General features: G+C 34.9%; 1 protein-coding gene across 1 annotated transcript in view; it reads right to left on the minus strand.

Moving 5' to 3' along the window:
- Positions 1-20,736, minus strand: part of LOC111218224 (WD repeat, SAM and U-box domain-containing protein 1-like) — a 24,084-nt gene extending 3,348 nt beyond the window's left edge. The window contains exons 1-9 of the mRNA XM_022740415.1: positions 20,326-20,736; positions 18,911-19,098; positions 18,160-18,246; positions 16,364-16,457; positions 15,824-15,857; positions 15,692-15,732; positions 15,208-15,314; positions 14,627-14,656; positions 11,503-11,679 (exon numbers count right to left, since the gene is read on the minus strand). Of these exons, the coding sequence (XP_022596136.1) occupies positions 11,503-11,679; positions 14,627-14,656; positions 15,208-15,314; positions 15,692-15,732; positions 15,824-15,857; positions 16,364-16,457; positions 18,160-18,246; positions 18,911-19,098; positions 20,326-20,723 (1,156 nt within the window). The 5' untranslated portion in view covers positions 20,724-20,736. The remainder of the gene's footprint in view (positions 1-11,502; positions 11,680-14,626; positions 14,657-15,207; positions 15,315-15,691; positions 15,733-15,823; positions 15,858-16,363; positions 16,458-18,159; positions 18,247-18,910; positions 19,099-20,325) is intronic.
- Between the last annotated feature and the right edge of the window lie 254 nt (positions 20,737-20,990).

Raw genomic sequence — 20,990 nt, forward strand, 5'->3', positions numbered from 1 at the left:
CATAAAAACGTCATAGTATAGTAAGGCATAAAACGTCAAATTATAGCAAGGCATAAAACGTCATAGTATAGTAAGTAAAAAAAGAAAATCATAGTATAGTAAGTCATAAAAATGTCAGTATAGTAAGTCCAAAAAAATTATAGTATAATAAAACATAAAAACATCATAGTATATTAAGGCATAAAACGTCATAGTATAGTAAGTCATAAAAAACGTCATAGTATAGTAAGGCATAAAAAGTCAAATTATAGAAAGACATAAAAACGTCATAGTATAGTAAGACATAAAACCAAATATTGTAAGTCAAAAAAAAAATAGTATAGTAAGGCATAAAAACATCAAATTATACCAAGGCATAAAACGTCATAGTATAGTAAGTCATAAAAAACGTCATAGTATAGTAAGGCATAAAAAGTCAAATTATAGAAAGACATAAAAACGTCATAGTATAGTAAGACATAAAACGTCATAGTATAATAAGTCATAAAAACGTCATAGTATAGTAAGGCATAAAAACGTCATAGTATAGTAAGGCATAAAAACATCAAATTATAGCAAGGCATAAAACGTCATAGTATAGTAAGTCAAAAAAAACATAGTATAGTAAGTCATAAAAATGTCATAGTATAGTAAGTCCAAAAAAATTATAGTATAATAAAACATAAAAACATCATAGTATATTAAGGCATAAAACGTCATAGTATAGTAAGTCATAAAAAACGTCATAGTATAGTAAGGCATAAAAAGTCAAATTATAGTAAGACATAAAACGTCATAGTATAATAAGTCATAAAAACGTCATAGTATAGTAAGGCATAAAAACGTCATAGTATAGTAAGGCATAAAAACATCAAATTATAGCAAGGCATAAAACGTCATAGTATGGTAAGTAAAAAAAGAAAATCATAGTATAGTAAGTCATAAAAATGTCATAGTATAGTAAGTCCAAAAAAATTATAGTATAATAAAACATAAAAACATCATAGTATATTAAGGCATAAAACGTCATAGTATAGTAAGTCATAAAAAACGTCATAGTATAGTAAGGCATAAAAAGTCAAATTATAGAAAGACATAAAAACGTCATAGTATAGTAAGGCATAAAACGTCATAGTATAGTAAGTCATAAAAAACGTCATAGTATAGTAAGGCATAAAAAGTCAAATTATAGAAAGACATAAAAACGTCATAGTATAGTAAGGCATAAAACGTCATAGTATAATAAGTCATAAAAAACGTCATAGTATAGTAAGGCATAAAAACATCAAATTATAGCAAGGCATAAAACGTCATAGTATAGTAAGTAAAAAAAGAAAATCATAGTATAGTAAGTCATAAAAATGTCATAGTATAGTAAGTCCAAAAAAATTATAGTATAATAAAACATAAAAACATCATAGTATATTAAGGCATAAAACGTCATAGTATAGTAAGTCATAAAAAACGTCATAGTATAGTAAGGCATAAAAAGTCAAATTATAGAAAGACATAAAAACGTCATAGTATAGTAAGACATAAAACGTCATAGTATAATAAGTCATAAAAACGTCATAGTATAGTAAGACGTAAAACGTCATAGTATAGTAAGTCATAAAAAACGTCATAGTATAGTAAGGCATAAAAAGTCAAATTATAGAAAGACATAAAAACGTCATAGTATAGTAAGACATAAAACGTCATAGTATAATAAGTCATAAAAACGTCATAGTATAGTAAGACGTAAAACGTCATAGTATAGTAAGTCATAAAAAACGTCATAGTATAGTAAGGCATAAAAAGTCAAATTATAGAAAGACATAAAAACGTCATAGTATAGTAAGGCATAAAACGTCATAGTATAGTAAGTCATAAAAAACGTCATAGTATAGTAAGGCATAAAAAGTCAAATTATAGAAAGACATAAAAACGTCATAGTATAGTAAGGCATAAAACGTCATAGTATAGTAAGTCATAAAAAACGTCATAGTATAGTAAGGCATAAAAAGTCAAATTATAGAAAGACATAAAAACGTCATAGTATAGTAAGGCATAAAACGTCATAGTATAATAAGTCATAAAAAACGTCATAGTATAGTAAGGCATAAAAACATCAAATTATAGCAAGGCATAAAACGTCATAGTATAGTAAGTAAAAAAAGAAAATCATAGTATAGTAAGTCATAAAAATGTCATAGTATAGTAAGTCCAAAAAAATTATAGTATAATAAAACATAAAAACATCATAGTATATTAAGGCATAAAACGTCATAGTATAGTAAGTCATAAAAAACGTCATAGTATAGTAAGGCATAAAAAGTCAAATTATAGAAAGACATAAAAACGTCATAGTATAGTAAGACATAAAACGTCATAGTATAATAAGTCATAAAAACGTCATAGTATAGTAAGACAAAAAAACGTCATAGTATAGTAAGGCATAAAAACATCAAATTATAGCAAGGCATAAAACGTCATAGTATAGTAAGTAAAAAAAGAAAATCATAGTATAGTAAGTCATAAAAATGTCATAGTATAGTAAGTCCAAAAAAATTATAGTATAATAAAACATAAAAACATCATAGTATATTAAGGCATAAAACGTCATAGTATAGTAAGTCATAAAAAACGTCATAGTATAGTAAGGCATAAAAAGTCAAATTATAGAAAGACATAAAAACGTCATAGTATAGTAAGGCATAAAACGTCATAGTATAATAAGTCATAAAAAACGTCATAGTATAGTAAGGCATAAAAACATCAAATTATAGCAAGGCATAAAACGTCATAGTATAGTAAGTAAAAAAAGAAAATCATAGTATAGTAAGTCATAAAAATGTCATAGTATAGTAAGTCCAAAAAAATTATAGTATAATAAAACATAAAAACATCATAGTATATTAAGGCATAAAACGTCATAGTATAGTAAGTCATAAAAAACGTCATAGTATAGTAAGGCATAAAAAGTCAAATTATAGAAAGACATAAAAACGTCATAGTATAGTAAGACATAAAACGTCATAGTATAATAAGTCATAAAAACGTCATAGTATAGTAAGGCATAAAAACGTCATAGTATAGTAAGACGTAAAACGTCATAGTATAGTAAGTCATAAAAAACGTCATAGTATAGTAAGGCATAAAAAGTCAAATTATAGAAAGACATAAAAACGTCATAGTATAGTAAGACATAAAACGTCATAGTATAGTAAGTCATAAAAACGTCATAGTATAGTAAGACGTAAAACGTCATAGTATAGTAAGTCATAAAAAACGTCATAGTATAGTAAGGCATAAAAAGTCAAATTATAGAAAGACATAAAAACGTCATAGTATAGTAAGGCATAAAACGTCATAGTATAATAAGTCATAAAAAACGTCACAGTATAGTAAGGCATAAAAACATCAAATTATAGCAAGGCATAAAACGTCATAGTATAGTAAGTAAAAAAAGAAAATCATAGTATAGTAAGTCATAAAAATGTCATAGTATAGTAAGTCCAAAAAAATTATACTATAATAAAACATAAAAACATCATAGTATATTAAGGCATAAAACGTCATAGTATAGTAAGTCATAAAAAACGTCATAGTATAGTAAGGCATAAAAAGTCAAATTATAGAAAGACATAAAAACGTCATAGTATAGTAAGACATAAAACGTCATAGTATAATAAGTCATAAAAACGTCATAGTATAGTAAGGCATAAAAACGTCATAGTATAGTAAGGCATAAAAAGTCAAATTATAGAAAGACATAAAAACGTCATAGTATAGTAAGACATAAAACATAATATTGTTAGTCAAAAAAAATAGTATAGTAAGTCATAAAAACATCAAATTATAGCAAGGCATAAAACGTCATAGTATAGTAAGGCATAAAAAGTCAAATTATAGAAAAACATAAAAACGTCATAGTATAGTAAGACATAAAACATAATATTGTAAGTAAAAAAAAAAATAGTATAGTAAGGCATAAAACGTCATAGTACAGTAAGTCAAAAAAATCATAGTATAATAAGGCATAAAAACATCAAATCATACCAAGGCATAAAACATCATAGTATAGTAAGTCAAAAAAATTATAGTATAGTAAGTCACAAAAGCATCATAGTATGATAAGGCATAAAACATCATAGTATAGTAAGTCATAAACATGTTATAGTATAGTAAGTAAAAAAAAACATCATAGTATAGTATGTCATAAAAATGTTACAGTATAGTAAGTAAAAAAATAAATCATAGTATAGTAAGGCATAAAACGTGATAGTATAATAAGTCAAAAAAAATCATAGTATAGTAAGTCATAAAAACGTCATAGTATAATAAGTCATAAAAACGTCATAGTATAGTAAGGCATAAAATGTCATAATATAGTAAGTGAAAAGCATCATAGTAAAGTAAGTCATAAAAATGTCAAAGTATAGTAAGGCATAAAAAGTCAAATTATAGAAAGACATAAAAACGTCATAGTATAATAAGTCATAAAAACGTCATAGTATAGTAAGGCATAAAATGTCATAATATAGTAAGTGAAAAGCATCATAGTAAAGTAAGTCATAAAAATGTCAAAATAATGTGAGACATAAAAAAATATCGAGTATAGTAAGTCATAAAAATGTCAAAGTATAGTAAGGCATAAAAAGTCAAATTATAGAAAGACATAAAAACGTCATAGTATAGTAAGACATAAAACATAATATTGTTAGTCAAAAAAAAAATAGTATAGTAAGTCATAAAAACATCAAATTATAGCAAGGCATAAAATGTCATAGTATAGAAAGTAAAAAAAAAAATAGTATAGTAAGGCATAAAACGTCATAGTATAGTAAGTCAAAAAAATCATAGTATAGTAAGTCATAAAAATGTCATAGTATAGTAAGTCCAAAAAAATTATAGTATAATAAAACATAAAAACATCATAGTATATTAAGGCATAAAACGTCATAGTATAGTAAGTCATAAAAAACGTCATAGTATAGTAAGGCATAAAAAGTCAAATTATAGAAAGACATAAAAACGTCATAGTATAGTAAGACATAAAACGTCATAGTATAGTAAGGCATAAAACGTCATAGTATAGTAAGGCATAAAAACGTCATAGTATAGTGAGACATAAAAACGTCATAGTATAGTAAGACATAAAACGTCATAGTATAGTAAGGCATAAAAAATTATAGTACAATAAAACAAAAACATCATAGTATATTAAGGCATAAAACGTCATAGTATATATAGTAAGTAAAAAAAATCGTAGTATAGTAAGTCATAAAAAACGTCATAGTATAGTAAGGCATAAAAAGTCAAATTATAGAAAGACATAAAAACGTCATAGTATAGTAAGACATAAAAACATCATAGTATATTAAGGCATAAAACGTCATAGTATAGTAAGTCATAAAAAACGTCATAGTATAGTAAGGCATAAAAAGTCAAATTATAGAAAGACATAAAAACGTCATAGTATAGTAAGGCATAAAACGTCATAGTATAGTAAGTCAAAAAAATCATAGTATAGTAAGTCATAAAAATGTCATAGTATAGTAAGTCCAAAAAAATTATAGTATAATAAAACATAAAAACATCATAGTATATTAAGGCATAAAACGTCATAGTATAGTAAGTCATAAAAAACGTCATAGTATAGTAAGGCATAAAAAGTCAAATTATAGAAAGACATAAAAACGTCATAGTATAGTAAGACATAAAACGTCATAGTATAGTAAGGCATAAAAAATTATAGTATAATAAAACAAAAACATCATAGTATATTAAGGCATAAAACGTCATAGTATATATAGTAAGTAAAAAAAAATCGTAGTATAGTAAGTCATAAAAAACGTCATAGTATAGTAAGGCATAAAAACATCAAATTATAGCAAGGCATAAAACGTCATAGTATAGTAAGTAAAAAAAGAAAATCATAGTATAGTAAGTCATAAAAATGTCATAGTATAGTAAGTCCAAAAAAATTATAGTATAATAAAACATAAAAACATCATAGTATATTAAGGCATAAAACGTCATAGTATAGTAAGTCATAAAAAACGTCATAGTATAGTAAGGCATAAAAAGTCAAATTATAGTAAGACATAAAAACGTCATAGTATAGTAAGGCATAAAAACATCAAATTATAGCAAGGCATAAAACGTCATAGTATAGTAAGTAAAAAAAGAAAATCATAGTATAGTAAGTCATAAAAATGTCATAGTATAGTAAGTCCAAAAAAATTATAGTATAATAAAACATAAAAACATCATAGTATATTAAGGCATAAAACGTCATAGTATAGTAAGGCATAAAAAATTATAGTATAATAAAACAAAAACATCATAGTATATTAAGGCATAAAACGTCATAGTATATATAGTAAGTAAAAAAAATCGTAGTATAGTAAGTCATAAAAAACGTCATAGTATAGTAAGGCATAAAAAGTCATAGTATAATAAAACATAAAAACATCATAGTATATTAAGGCATAAAACGTCATAGTATATATAGTAAGTAAAAAAAAATCATAGTATAGTAAGTCATAAAAAACGTCATAGTATAGTAAGGCATAAAAAGTCAAATTATAGAAAGACATAAAAACGTCATAGTATAGTAAGACATAAAACATAATATTGTAAGTCAAAAAAAAAATAGTATAGTAAGGCATAAAAACATCAAATTATACCAAGGCATAAAACGTCATAGTATAGTAAGTCATAAAAACGTCATAGTATAGTAAGTCAAAAAATTTATAGTACAGTAAGTCATAAAAGCATCATAGTATGATAAGGCATAAAACATCATAGTATAGTAAGTCATAAACATGTTATAGTATAGTAAGTAAAAAAAAACATCATAGTATAGTATGTCATAAAAATGTTACAGTATAGTAAGTAAAAAAATAAATCATAGTATAGTAAAGGCATAAAACGTGATAGTATAATAAGTAAAAAAAAAATCATAGTATAGTAAGTCATAAAAATGTCATAGTATAGTAAGACATAAAACGTCATAGTATAGTAAGACATAAAACGTCATAGTATAGTAAGACATAAAACGTCATAGTATAGTAAGACATAAAACGTCATAGTATAGTAAGACATAAAACGTCATAGTATAGTAAGACATAAAACGTCATAGTATAGTAAGACATAAAACGTCATAGTATAGTAAGACATAAAACGTCATAGTATAGTAAGACATAAAACGTCATAGTATAGTAAGACATAAAACGTCATAGTATAGTAAGACATAAAACGTCATAGTATAATAAGTCATAAAAATGTCATAGTATAGTAAGACATAAAACATAATATTGTTAGTAAAAAAAAAATAGTATAGTAAGTCATAAAAACATCAAATTATAGCAAGGCATAAAACGTCATAGTATAGAAAGTAAAAAAAAAAAAAAATCATAGTATAGTAAGTCATAAAAATGTCATAGTATAGTAAGTCCAAAAAAATTATAGTATAATAAAACATAAAAACATCATAGTATATTAAGGCATAAAACGTCATAGTATAGTAAGTCATAAAAAACGTCATAGTATAGTAAGGCATAAAACGTCATAGTATAGTAAGTCATAAAACGTCATAGTATAGTCAGTCATAAAAAACGTCATAGTATAGTAAGTCATAAAACGTCATAGTATAGTCAGTCATAAAAAACGTCATAGTATAGTAAGGCATAAAACGTCATAGTATAGTAAGTCATAAAACGTCATAGTATAGTCAGTCATAAAAAACGTCATAGTATAGTAAGTCATAAAACGTCATAGTATAGTCAGTCATAAAAAACGTCATAGTATAGTAAGGCATAAAACGTCATAGTATAGTAAGTCATAAAAAACGTCATAGTATAGTAAGGCATAAAAAGTCAAATTATAGAAAGACATAAAAACGTCATAGTATAGTAAGGCATAAAAAGTCAAATTATAGAAAGACATAAAAACGTCATAGTATAGTAAGACATAAAACGTCATAGTATAATAAGTCATAAAAACGTCATAGTATAGTAAGGCGTAAAACGTCATAGTATAGTAAGTCATAAAAACGTCATAATAACGTGAGACATAAAAAAATATCGAGTATAGTAAGTCATAAAAATGTCATAGTATAGTAAGGTTTAAAAAGTCAAACTATAGAGAGACATAAAAACGTCATAATATTGTAAGTCAAAAAAGAAATAGTATAGTAAGTTATAAAAACGTCATAGTATAGTAAGGCATAAAAAGTCATAGTATAATAAGTCATAAAAACTTCATAGTATAGTAAGTCATAAAAACATCAAATTATAGAAAGTCATAAAAATGTCATAGTATAGTAAGTCCAAAAAAATTATAGCTGCTAAACATTAGAATTTAGCTTTTTGTTTAGCTGCTGTGCAGCCTCACAGAACTGTTAGCATGGTAGACTCCTATTCTAGTTTTAAAACACACAGTATCTCCACATGCAACCAGCTCCATTCTAATGGTTGGGACAACAGGTTTCTACCATCTAATGTTCCCTTTTGTTCCAGAGCTGTGGTGAAGTTTTTCATCGATTCGTTTGTGCTGACGATGCTTAAGAAAACATCTGGTTCTAGAGTAGATTTAATGACTTGAGATGATGTCAAGAAGACCAAAAGGGGATGAAGTTGCGATAAGCTATGAGGGAATGTGGAATATAACACATCTGGGAGAGACATCTGGGTAGATTTTACATAGTTTTGAGAATGAGTGAGCCTGTGTAGTAAATTTAATCGAATTAAACTCTAGCATTATTTAAATATGTAGCATATGCACTTAAACCCTTCCTCCCATATGTCATGATGTCCAGGGGCACTGTGTTCAGAGGAAATTTTTATCCATTCATCGGACACAATCAGCTTCCAACAAAGTGACAAGATAGTCATAGACGGCTACTCTGTGCTGAGCACCTGCGATTTTTCTTACTGCAAATGAAATGTTGTGAGTCTCTGTTAATTTTGCACTCATTCATACAGTTGTAAGTAGAGATGGAGGGATGACAGCATTCAAGTACACATCACAAAGACTGTGGCTCCAAGTTACCATGACCTCAGTGCCTTGAAAATACAGGCAGTAAAGCAGGCAGATGCAGCAGCGGAGGCCTGCTGTCGCAATCACAAATAGTTTAGATCCTACACTCAATCAAAATGTCTTCTCTTGATGAAACGTGTTGAACCCATTAAGGGTTCTAAGCATCCAAGAAACGACTGCACTGAAAAACTGCACCTAATACTTCTATAGGTTTTAAGATTTCCCTAAGTTCCCACATTTTCATGGTAACACAAACCATTAGTACTATACTGTCCACTTTACATTTAGATTTGATAATTTGATGAGTCGCTGTGTCTGTCTCCACAGAGATACCCTGAATTATATCTGAGAGGAACTTTTTTTTTTCCTCCATCCCTTTACTCAAAGATTCATGAATATTTCATCAAGCAAAGTGCGCTGGAATCTAATTTGCTCTGTGTGTGTGTGTGTGCTGCATGTGTGATTAAGTACGTGTCTATACACACGCACACATTTACACAAACAGCATGTGAGGAAAATGATAGTTGTTGGTTGCACACAGCACAAAAAGGACAAGAAATGTGGCAATCTGCTGTTTCCTCTGTCCTCATTCGGTGGTAATGAGAGCGCATACTAAACACATGGGAAAGGGATGCTCATTCCATAAGACATGCTTTGCATAACTGAGCAGCACTTTTTTTTTTTTTTTTACTGTTTACTGCTGTCCAGTTAAAGCAAACAACTGCAGCTAAAAGGCGTTTTTACCGTGACTGAGGGTGGGATTGTGATGCAGCTCGTTACGTGATTACAGCAGGCACAAAGTAGCTGTAATCTGACTAAAGACAGCTTTTCTGGGCATTATGGCATTCATGCAGTAATGTGGACTCTTTGATACACTCCCTTCAAAACTGTGTGTGTAAATAAGAATTCAAGACTGCAGTGCGCTTATCTGAAACTACCGGAATTGAAATACTAACTACAGAGCACTCATACCTCTAACCAGGGACACAAAATGCAATCCATTAAATTTGTTATTCTGACAGAAAATAATTACGTTTCTATCTGCAGTGTGGATGTGTGCACCTCATGCATATTTTTGACCAGGTGTACGTACAGTTTTCTAGAGTAAACTGTGTGTGGTATGGTGAAGTGGAACCGCAATATAAGTTGAGATCAATAATCTAATATATCTAATAATAAAATATGATATGTTTAGGTTGTTGACCAGTTTCACTGATTGTGTATGACTTTTGCAGTCTGTACACAGATGTATAGTGTAATTATTAACCTTGGGCTGTGTATTTTCCCTATCCTGTCCTTTATTGAAATGGTTGATGATGATGATTGAGATGACTATAATAGTTTACAGGTGCCATACAGTAAGTAGTGTAAGGACAGCTGCTCAGCCATTGAAATATCTATGAAACTGCGCTGCTTCTTTGTCATTCTTTTCATTGAGAGGACCGGTAGAGCTGGCAGAAGTATTGATATAAGAAGTGATTAAAAGGCATGTCGACATACATCTATGGCTAATTGGGTGAGTGGAGATCAGGCTTTTGCACAACTTTTATGACTCTCACTCAAAGAGGGCGTATATATATTTATGCCTTTGTGTGTACACAAGGGTTCTAGTTGTGAACCTGCACAGTTTTATGCATCTGTCCCCAGAGTTATAAACAAAAACACAAAGTGCTTTATAAAAAGAGCCACACGACAGCGCAGCACCAAAAACTCATCACTTGCTCCATGGCCCACAGCCTGACTGTCTACCAAACTGAAGTGAGGTACACTGAGCAGTTTTTTAGTTTCCTTGTTAACCTAGCTGGTTAGCTTAGCTTAGCATAAAGACTGAAAACAGTTGGAAACAGCTAGCCAGATTCTATCTGAAGGTAACAATAGCCACCTTTATTAAAGACCTCTAGAGCTCAATAATTTACGCGTTATATCTGTCAAACTCTGCAACAAGACAAATAAGCATATTTCCCCAAAAAATGTTAAGATATTTGTTTAAAGCATAACTGCCTTAGTGATGGTGATGATGTTGATGTCAATGTTGCTGCTTATACACTACAGTGTGTCCATCCACCCGCAGGGAGGAATATTTGTTTTCTGGCTGCAGTTTGTACAGTGACTTTCCGCACTGAGACCTTGGACGACCCAGCATGGACTAATCTTATTTTGAGAGGGATTATCATTGTTTGTGACGTAAAGGTCATCCTGTGGGGTACTGTCCTCGCAACGTGATTTGTGATTGTGTAAACAGACAGAAATGCTACAGCTTCATGTCCCTAAATCAGATCACTATTTTGGAGGAGATGTGTGCGCGTGTGTGTGTGTGGGGGGAATAAATCAGAGCATCGATAAAAGCTGCTTATATCATGCTATCGAATTTGGGCTTGTCATGTTTTAGGATCAAACAGTAAATCCCCACAAAAACACTGAATCCCAGTTTGCCTGTGATTGTGTGTGTGTACTGTACACTCATGAACACGACTGTGTTTTATATTTCATCCTCACCAATGCCCAACTCTGCGGCTGTTTCCTTGTTCAGATAGCTGAGCTCTGGTCCGTCAATGTTGTTGGCTTTAAAGTTGCCGACAAGCTCCTCCAGTCCTTCCTCACGCAGCCAGGTCTGCACATCCTGCTCCGACCAATCAGCAACCAGCAGCCTGGAGTGACCCGGCAACTTCCTTCCTGCAAAACACACAACAGGAAGGGAGGAAGTGCTCTGTTATTATACCCCCGTCTCCTGCAGCAAAACTTATCTGATGCAAACAAACAGCTTCCCTCACACTCCACGGAAGGACACACTCCCTCTGCGCCAGTACGGGAGTGACAATTAACATTCACACACATGCACATGCACGCACAGATCCCTGATCTTGCATACAAGCATGTGATGGAGAAAAGAAAAGAAAATGAAACCCAGGGTTGTGTTATTTCAGACTGTGCCAGCATGCGGCTCATCAACCTTCACATGACACCATGCAAGTGAGCAGCCATCATTTATCATACAAGGCTGAGATAAACTAGTCTGTTGTGTGCCGGCCCGGTTGATGACACCTCACAGCAGCCTCACGGTTCCCATCGCCCATCATTAGCCGTGTGAAGGATAACCCTGAAGCCTGGGAGGTGTAGCTCATTGCCACTACCATTAGGTTTCACCCTCACCTCTTGCTACTTCAGCTAGCTTAAAGAATTCATAGTCAATGAATATTTTCTTCCACAAAAGATTCTGTCATGAATGCCAAAATGCAATTTGATAAGCCCCTAAGATCCTGCCTGTGCTTGAGAATGTCGAGAAGAAAAGAAACAACCTTCAGTCAAATTATAAAATGTCCTGTGGCTGCAATGATCCCCCTGTCTATACAAACATTTGAATCTCCACTTGGTCTATGATTCATTTCTCTGTCTAGGATTGTTGAATGTAGACCTTCACGTGGCGCTACAGGAAAAGTCAGAAAATTTTGAGGCTATCCATCCAATAGTTGCTGAGATATTTCAGTCTGGACCAAAGTGGTGAACTGACTGACTGACCGACACAAAATATGTACTTATTCATTCTGTGCGACAGTGAGCAGAGTAACACCACCTCCTCTCTGCTTGATAGTGTGTGGAGTCTTCCAGTCTAGGAGGCTGAGTCATGGAAACACTGTGCCAAAAGCATGAAAACCTCAGAGCTTCACTGCAGACTGGGACAGCTCACACTGCAGTGTTTAATTACTTGGACAGATGCACATAAGAAGCTTTCTTCATCAACTCCATTCTTCACAGCTTAGAGGATAAGGCTGGTGATAGTCTGTTTTTCTTACTGTCCACAAATCCCATGAAAAGGCCCAAACCAACAATGAATTTATTCTACTAATAAGCATTGCCTGTGTAGCCGAAGCCTGATGTAGCTCATTTCTTTGTGCCATACTGTCCTCATGGTCTAAATTTAACAGAGAAGCAGCGTTATTACACACCACATATCTGGAGGACTGCTCCAACTCTCAGTTCATATAAAACTTAGAGTTAAAGACAAACCTGTTTTCCACTGCATTTTATTAAAGGCTCTGTCTACGAACACACGTATTCAATCACTCTGGCTGATTAGACCTTTAGTTTGGCTAAAGCAGCCGGGTAGAGCTGTGCTGAAAAGCAAATAAAGTCACCAAATTCTGAACACCAATAAGAATGATGACAGTCTAAGCTGTCCTCGCCCTAAAAGGTGAACAGCGACAAAATTAACAGGAGAGTGAGGGAGCGGATGGTGTGTGCCAATATATATCATCATCAATCATCAGGAAGATACTGTACCTTGCTTCAATTTGTGAAGTTTACATGCGATATCAAATGTTTATTAAACTGTGACTTCACTCATCTCAATGCAAGTTATTGTGGAATTTCCCGTTTGTATAAAGTGGTTAAGTATGTTGATTTTCTTGTAGACTAAGTGCTAAAACAGTAAACTGTAATGATTAGTGTGTAATACATACTGTGTAGAATTATCATGTAGTAGGGATGTGGGACACATCGACGGCCACGCTGCCCTGAGAAGGAGGTCTCATTAGGCAACATAAGTGGAAGCACCTGTGTGGGCGTGAAGGGTCTACTTATTCATATCTCACACAGCACTCATTTTTACCTCCTTTAAGTTTTCACCCGGGTTTGTCAGAAGGAATACGCAAAAAGTACTGCATTGATTTGCACTGAACTTGTTGGAGGGGTGGGGCATAGGCCAGGGAAGAACTCATTTTGGGGCAGATCTGGATCATTTACTATGAATTTCTTTTTTTTTCTCTGAATTTTGGTGAATGTTTGACATTGGATGTCTGCACTCTGAGTGCCCTTCTAGTGGGCACTCAGTGACGATGCTGACGATGCTAACATGCTAATGTTTAGCAGATATGTTTACCATGTTCATCATCTTAGTTAAGCATGTTAGCATGCTAACTACTATTTAAAGTATTTTTGCTCTAAATTCTGAGGGGGACTAGAGTGTGTGTACCAAATTTCATGGCAAACTATCCAACAATTTTTAAAGTATTTCAGTCTGGACCAAAGTGGTGGACTGACTGAGCAACACTGCCATCTGTAGGGTCACGGCGCTAGCATGGCTAAAAACAACGGTGCCTGTTTTGGGAGATTACATCGCCTCTCTGGAAATGAAACTATATTTTGTCATTCGTTGTTTTACAATACAGTAGGAACAAATAGGCTTGGAAAAGAACTGAGAGACAGACTTGTTGGTTTTGGGCTTTTTGTGGGATTTGCTGACTATAAGAAAATACTGAATAATGCCAACCTTATTCTTTAAAGTCAGACAATTGCCATTTCATCCTCATTAGCTTCGCCAAAACAGAGGCTTTTCTTTTCTGGGTTCACAGAAAACAACATACAGTTTACCAACATGACACAAAATCACAAGAAAAGCTCTCCGTCACATGCAAGAAAGACAAAACAGCTCAAAACAACAATAGCTCAAAATAAAAGATCAAGACATTAAATGATCGAAACACCTGTACTAAGACTCTGGTATTTCAGTCATTCACACACACAGTGCAAATTAAAATAAAAGAGCAGTGCTTTTTAACAGAAAGAGCACTATGAATCACTATGAAGAATTCTAAGGGCAAAACAGAGTAATGCATTTATTTACCTTGGCACACTGTCTGTCTTGATTCAGCTGCTGTAGGAAAACATAAAAGGGAATAAGTTTAATATGTGAAAAGAAAGTAAGAGAAGAGTAGCTAAAGGAAAGGGGGGGTGTGCTAAAAAAAAAAAAGGCAGAGCTTCACTGAGATGGAATTTGCTTTGTCAACAATCAACATCAGCCTGACTAATAGCAGATGAGGGAGCTTCCCTGATGAAGCTTCAAGGCCTCCAGATGTCTGATGATTGCACCTTTTCATTTACTATTCCAAATGTTTTCTTTCAACTTTTTTTTTTTTTTTTTTAAAGAGGATTCACCTCCATAACAACAGCTCTCTGAGGCTCAGTGGTAGTTTGCCCCGCTGCACCAATAAACATCAATCACATCCAGACACCGCAGCCAGACAGCAATACACATGTAACAGGAGCTTCTCTCGCTGGATATCTCCCAAAACACTCTTTTGGGGGAAGCTTTGGCACTCCAAATGGCTTCTGGGCTTTGAGTCGCTGCTAACAGTCTGTTTTAAAAAGACGAGTGATTGTGCATTTGTAGGCGCCAACCTAAACAATTCACTGTTAAGTATTTACCAGTTCTGCTGTCTCCATCTCCTATTCTCCACACGTTCACTGTTCTGTCCATGGAGCCGGTTGCAATCCACGGCTTGGTGGGAGACAGAGCTACAGCAGTCACGTACCTGCAAGGTGCAGGAAGAGCAGCAGAAACATGAAGGGTGTGTATGACAGAGTGAAACTGGTACAGGAAGAGATCGGCTTTAGAAGTCAGGTTTTGCTCTTTTAAAAAAAAAAAAAAAAAAAAAAAAAAAAAAAAAAAAATCAAGTCTTGGATCGTACAGTATCTTAAACCCTTTCAAGCACTTCAAAGTCCTCTGCTGGTGCCTACCTGTGGTGCCACTTCAATGAAAGCAGCGCTGAAGGATATACTATTGCATCACTGCACCCAGTGCTTCTGGGAAAAACTAATCAAGCAAAAATCACACGTTCTGCTCCAAAACACTGGGACTCCTATTCTGATAGCTGTGGAGATTGCACAGCGGTGGATCAGGCCATTTACCTGTTGTGTTGTTTCAAAGTGTTTAGCAGGGTTCCCAGGTTCTGTAAACAAAGTACAAACAAACATGGACAAGACGGGAATGTTTGGCATCTCTGTGTTTACAGCAGTTGGGATTTTTGGGGCTTTACTTACCGCGTCATATATTGTAACACTTTTATCCACTGAACTGTTGAATAAGTAGAGAGTAAACAAAGTCAACTTCATTTGCAGAATCCATATGCGAGCATTTGCATTATGGAATAATAAGTAAAGAAAAAAAATCTGGATTCTTGTCAAACAAAAAAAAAAACAACACACTTTTTCAAACGTTTCTACAGTGCTAGAAACAGAGCACAGATTAACCTTCATTTTGTTTGAATTAAAGCCAGAAATGGCAGAAGGACCCAAACAGAAGCTATATACAACAAAATACACTCCTCCTGTGGCTGACTGAGGGAACAGCAGGACCAGTGCTGAGTAGTGGCATCTGCCGCTTACAGCTCAGAAAAAAAAGGAGCATTTTGAAGATGGAGAGATTAATTTAAGTTTAATTTGTTCCAAATGACCTTACAAAACATAAGCCTGACAGACACAAAGGTCAGAATTCAGCTGCCGACCCAGGAGGTTGCTGCTCACAGATGGAAGGGCAAGAGGAAGTCATTTATGTGTTGTGTGATGATGAGTGTGTCCTACCCTGAGACGACCAGATCTCCGTCAGAGGAGAAGGCACAAGACAGGACTGGAGCCGAATGGCTGGTGAGTGTGTGAAGGAGGGTCATGATGCAGGCTGAGGGTCAACGAAAGACACACACACACACACACACACACACCCACACGCACACCAAGAGGTCAAAGTAAAGTTGTGTCTGTATTTGTTCAGCTACCAGCCTCCTGGAATTTGTCCATGAACTGACCAAAAAATCCTCAAATTGAGTCTCTCACACAGATGTGTACACACACTGTACACACACAAACACACTGACTTCAAAGTGCATCACTGTCTGGATCCCCACCGTTACCCCACAGTCTGACAACACAAAACTTTTTATCAATACCTCCTTCCCTCTTGCTGGCTCAGAGCTGTGCCACCTGCTGACAGCTGCTTGGAAACAAAAGATTTTTTTTGATGGCAATAAAGCTGTGGTATTCATAGCCTAAGAGACAAAGACACTTCTCAGAAACAATCCACTGTGCTGTGCTTCTGCTGTATGTGCCAAAGCTAATTGGTCTGTAGCAGCATTTAAAATCATCAGCCTGTAAACACACATCTTAAATAAACCCTCCCCCTGATCCATTAGACTAAAAATAGTCTTTTCAGGCTCTGTGGAAGGCTGATTTGTTATTTTTATGCATATTTATGATATGAAACAATTATAGGTGTGTAAGGAGAAAAAAAAAACAACAAAAAAAAAAAAAAACACATTAACTGCTTTATTAACTCTGACAAAATGTGACAAATGTGACATGTGAACAAGAGGCATCAACACATACTGCCAGGCGAAAGGAAAAGGTCGCAAAACTGATAACATTAAAATTCTGACCCACACAGCTCCCAAATAACCCTGGAATATGACTATCAATATACAGGGCTCACAAAGTAAGCAGGGACTAGAAAAATGTTCCACATCAACGGCAGACACATCAATCCCAACTTCAAAATTGGTCCCTTGCTTCACTGAATCATCTACACTTGAGTCTCTTTCTCATAAAACACCAGAAGAGGGGTTCAAGCATGCAGTCCTTTTGCCAAGGCAAGATAAATGCACATTTCACAAAGGCAAGCCTGTTGCAAGCTCCTCCACAGAGAAACGCAGCATCTGAAAAACTGCGCTTTAAAGAAATTAAATGAGGACAGACATTGTTCTTTGTCCTTCTACAAGCTGCTCAGAGATGAAAAAAAAATCCCCATGGACCACAGCAAGTCACAACGTGGGACACATCCATCCACCCCCCCACCCAAAGAAATGGCAGTTACCACGGCAACACATCTTATGAACTAACAATGTGGTGTATTCACAGACGCTAAGAGAAATACAGTTTGTAGGCTGGTTACACAACCTATGAGCATACACGAAATGTTCTTGTTCTGCCATTGGCCGTACAAGATATAAATGTCACTGGATATATGCACCTGATTTCCCCCCACCCCCCCACACACCTCTGTTGCTGTATTTCAGCAGAATGTCTTAAAGTGATGCATTATTAATGAGTCAGACTGCAGCTGATTTATTCCACACACTAATAAAATTCTTCTATTCTGCAGAGATTTCAAGGTTAAAGCAGTCAGAAGTCTCTCTCTCTCTCTCTCTCTCTCTCTCTCTCTCTCTCTCTCTCTTCTCCCCTCTCTCTCTCTCTCTCTTCTCTCTCTCTCTCTCTCTCTCTCTCTCTCTCCTCTCTCTCTCTCTCTCTCTCTCTCTCTCTCTCTCTCTCTCTCTCTCTCTCTCGAGTGATGGGAGTTTTCGGTTGAGGAAGCGGGCAGAGGGGCCTACCTGCTCCTTCACGCTGGGAAACAATCCATATTTTCAGCTGGCTGTCCTGTCCACAGGAGGCCAGTCGAAACTCCACACAGCAGCCATCTGCAGAACAAAAAACAGCCACATTCCCCCTCTCTGGATGTTCATGCTCGACTGAGTTTAATAACAAGAGACGACAAATACTATCTGACGGACTGTTGGTGAACACATGGCAAGCATCTTTTACTATTTAAGTGGCCTAAATACAGTGTTTGGTTAGAACCAGATTTTCATAACATTATTCATGTGCTTTTTATTTCCAAACAGTGGCACAAAAATAAACACTGTGAATGTCATGTTTGATTCAACAGGTTGCTTTTAACCAACTGCCAGCTGTGAGAGATCTCAGTTTTATCTGTGCTGGGTGGGTTTATAGTATGTTATCCAAAATGAACAGGGGCAGTAAGTCCTGAAACTGAAACACTTGTTCAGTTTGGAACTTTAAAGGATTAATCCACCAAAAAAAGACAACGAATAACAGCTGAACTTTTCTACTGCTCACAGTGAGGTCCGTGAGAAACTCAGACCATTAGAAAGATGCACTGCTGTTGAGTTTAAAGGTGCAACTATTTTTTTCATTACTGATATTCTGTTTAAAGTTCTCCTTCAAATTGCTTGTTTTATGTTTCATGTTTGGCATTTTTGCTTGATAGACTTAAATAACTGATTTTCAAAACTGTCTTCTCTAAAGACCCTTATACCCTTTAAAAGACCTCTCTGAACTCACCAACTTCAAGCTGGGATGCAGCGCTGCAGCAGGTCACTCCCAGGTCATGGGCGTCCTTCTCAGCATGCAGGAGGCTGATGTCCACATCCCACAGTTTAAGGTCTCCGTTGGTGCAGCCAGTCACGACAAACTGACCACATGGAGAGAAACAGCAAGCCACGACACTGGCCTCGCTTACGGAGCTGCATCTGTGAGGGAAAACGTTATGAACCGCAAGATTTATCAGAAAGGGAATAAAAAAAAAAAAAAAAAGAGAGAACAGGACGTGATCTAGAATAAGCAATTCTAGTTTAAAAAGTAGCCCTTTGAAACAAACTTGGATTAGGAGTCCTGAGTTTAGTTAGTGTGGGTGGGGATTAAAAGAGAAATTCTTAAAAAAATAATCTTCATAAAATGTTTTTGAATAGACAAAGTTTTATTAACTTATTCCATCAGATTTACTGAGTATATTACTCCTGTTAACAAAAACTTGTTTAGCTGGTTATGCCATTTGATCTTCATAAGCCCACACGTCTCTATTGACAGCAGGAACCTGATGTTAAACCTGCTTTTTTGTAGTCCTGAGGTAATGTTTTTGTAAAAAAACAAAAACAAACAAAAAAAAAAACAGGCTCAGTTAATAAATGACTAGACTGTATTAAAACCCATGTCTGAGAGGGCAGTTTGAGGTCGAGTTGTTTAAAGGCCTTGAAAATCATTTTTCTTTTTCAATGAGCATCGTACTATAAGAAATAAGATTCTACATTAACACAATACTTACACTGCTTAGTATTGATGTTAGAACATTGTTTGTGATTTATTTATTTTTGTCTGTGCTCTGACTCACTCTGTCTTTGATGGAAATGATTTGATGTCACATATTTCTGTGAATTAATCAGAGTTTTACAATTCAAGGTAGAACCTAACAACTGTTGTGGGATGACTCCATCTGCTGATGAAGGATGCAAGATGTGGCCAAAGCTACATAAAAATCCAAGTAAGTGGAGCATGTGATTAGTTTTTTTAGTTTGTTTTTTTTGTGTGTCAATTTTTTAATTCGAAAATCAAGAATGAACCTTCAAGCTAAAGTTGTGAGGTCGTTTGCCCATGTTAATATTTTAATTTGTTGGTTCCAGATTTTCACATATGGATTTGACGCTCTTCTTTGTCACGTATCAAAGCAAACTGAACTTTGTCTTTTTGAACTGCAAGTTTTGACGGACAGTTTATGCACACACACACACAGCAGATTTCCTTGGTTTTTGGGCGTTAAACTCTTCATAAATAAGATAACTTACCTTGATAGTTGCTTATAGCAGTTCTGAACGTTTTCTAAAGAAATACTTTCAGCAAGACCTCAGCAGTGAACTGGCTGCTGCTCTGCTGAATACGCACCTGTAACTGTTGATTAGCTTCACCTGTGGGTTAAACTGTACCTCCGTAATGTCTTGGAAGGGAAGTCCCAGAGGGCCACGGTGCCATCACAGGCCCCTGCCAGCACGAGGGAGGAGTCTAATGCCAGTGCGCACACTCGGAGCGGGCTGCGGCTCGGGTGCTGTAACACCGCAACCACCTCACCTGTGCCCGAGCTCCACACGATGACGGATCCGTCTGTGGAGCAGCTGAGCAGGAAGCTGCCACAGGAGCTGAAGCAGCAGCAGTGAACCCCGTAGCCGTGGCCCGAGAGAGGAGAGAAGGGAAGCTCCGAGAAGTCCGCTGTGTTATAAACACGCAGCGTTTTATCAGCGGAGCAGGTCGCCAGGAGAGATGGAGAGAAGGCGCAGCTGCTGAGCTCGTCTGTGTGGTCTCGCAGAGTGCAAATTATTGACACCATTTTGTGACCGAGATGAGAGTGGTGGCGCCACAGATGAGGCAGTTCACTCGCAAGGTGGCGCAAAACGCTCAAATATGCGCCTGTGAAAAGGAAGCGGCGAGGAGATGGCAAGCGGCAGACTGTCAGCTGTCAGTTTGACGGCACTGACCTCTGTCTGTGTCTCTCTTGTAAAGTACTTCCTGTTTCAGCACAGCTTTAAAGTCTGTTTATCTCAGAGATCTTATCTGTCATGTGACGATGAGTTATTGAGTTACACAATGTTCATAG

This window comes from Seriola dumerili, unplaced genomic scaffold (assembly GCF_002260705.1).
Source record: "Seriola dumerili isolate Sdu_G_001 unplaced genomic scaffold, Sdu_1.0 BDQW01000052.1, whole genome shotgun sequence".
NCBI lineage: Eukaryota > Metazoa > Chordata > Actinopteri > Carangiformes > Carangidae > Seriola > Seriola dumerili.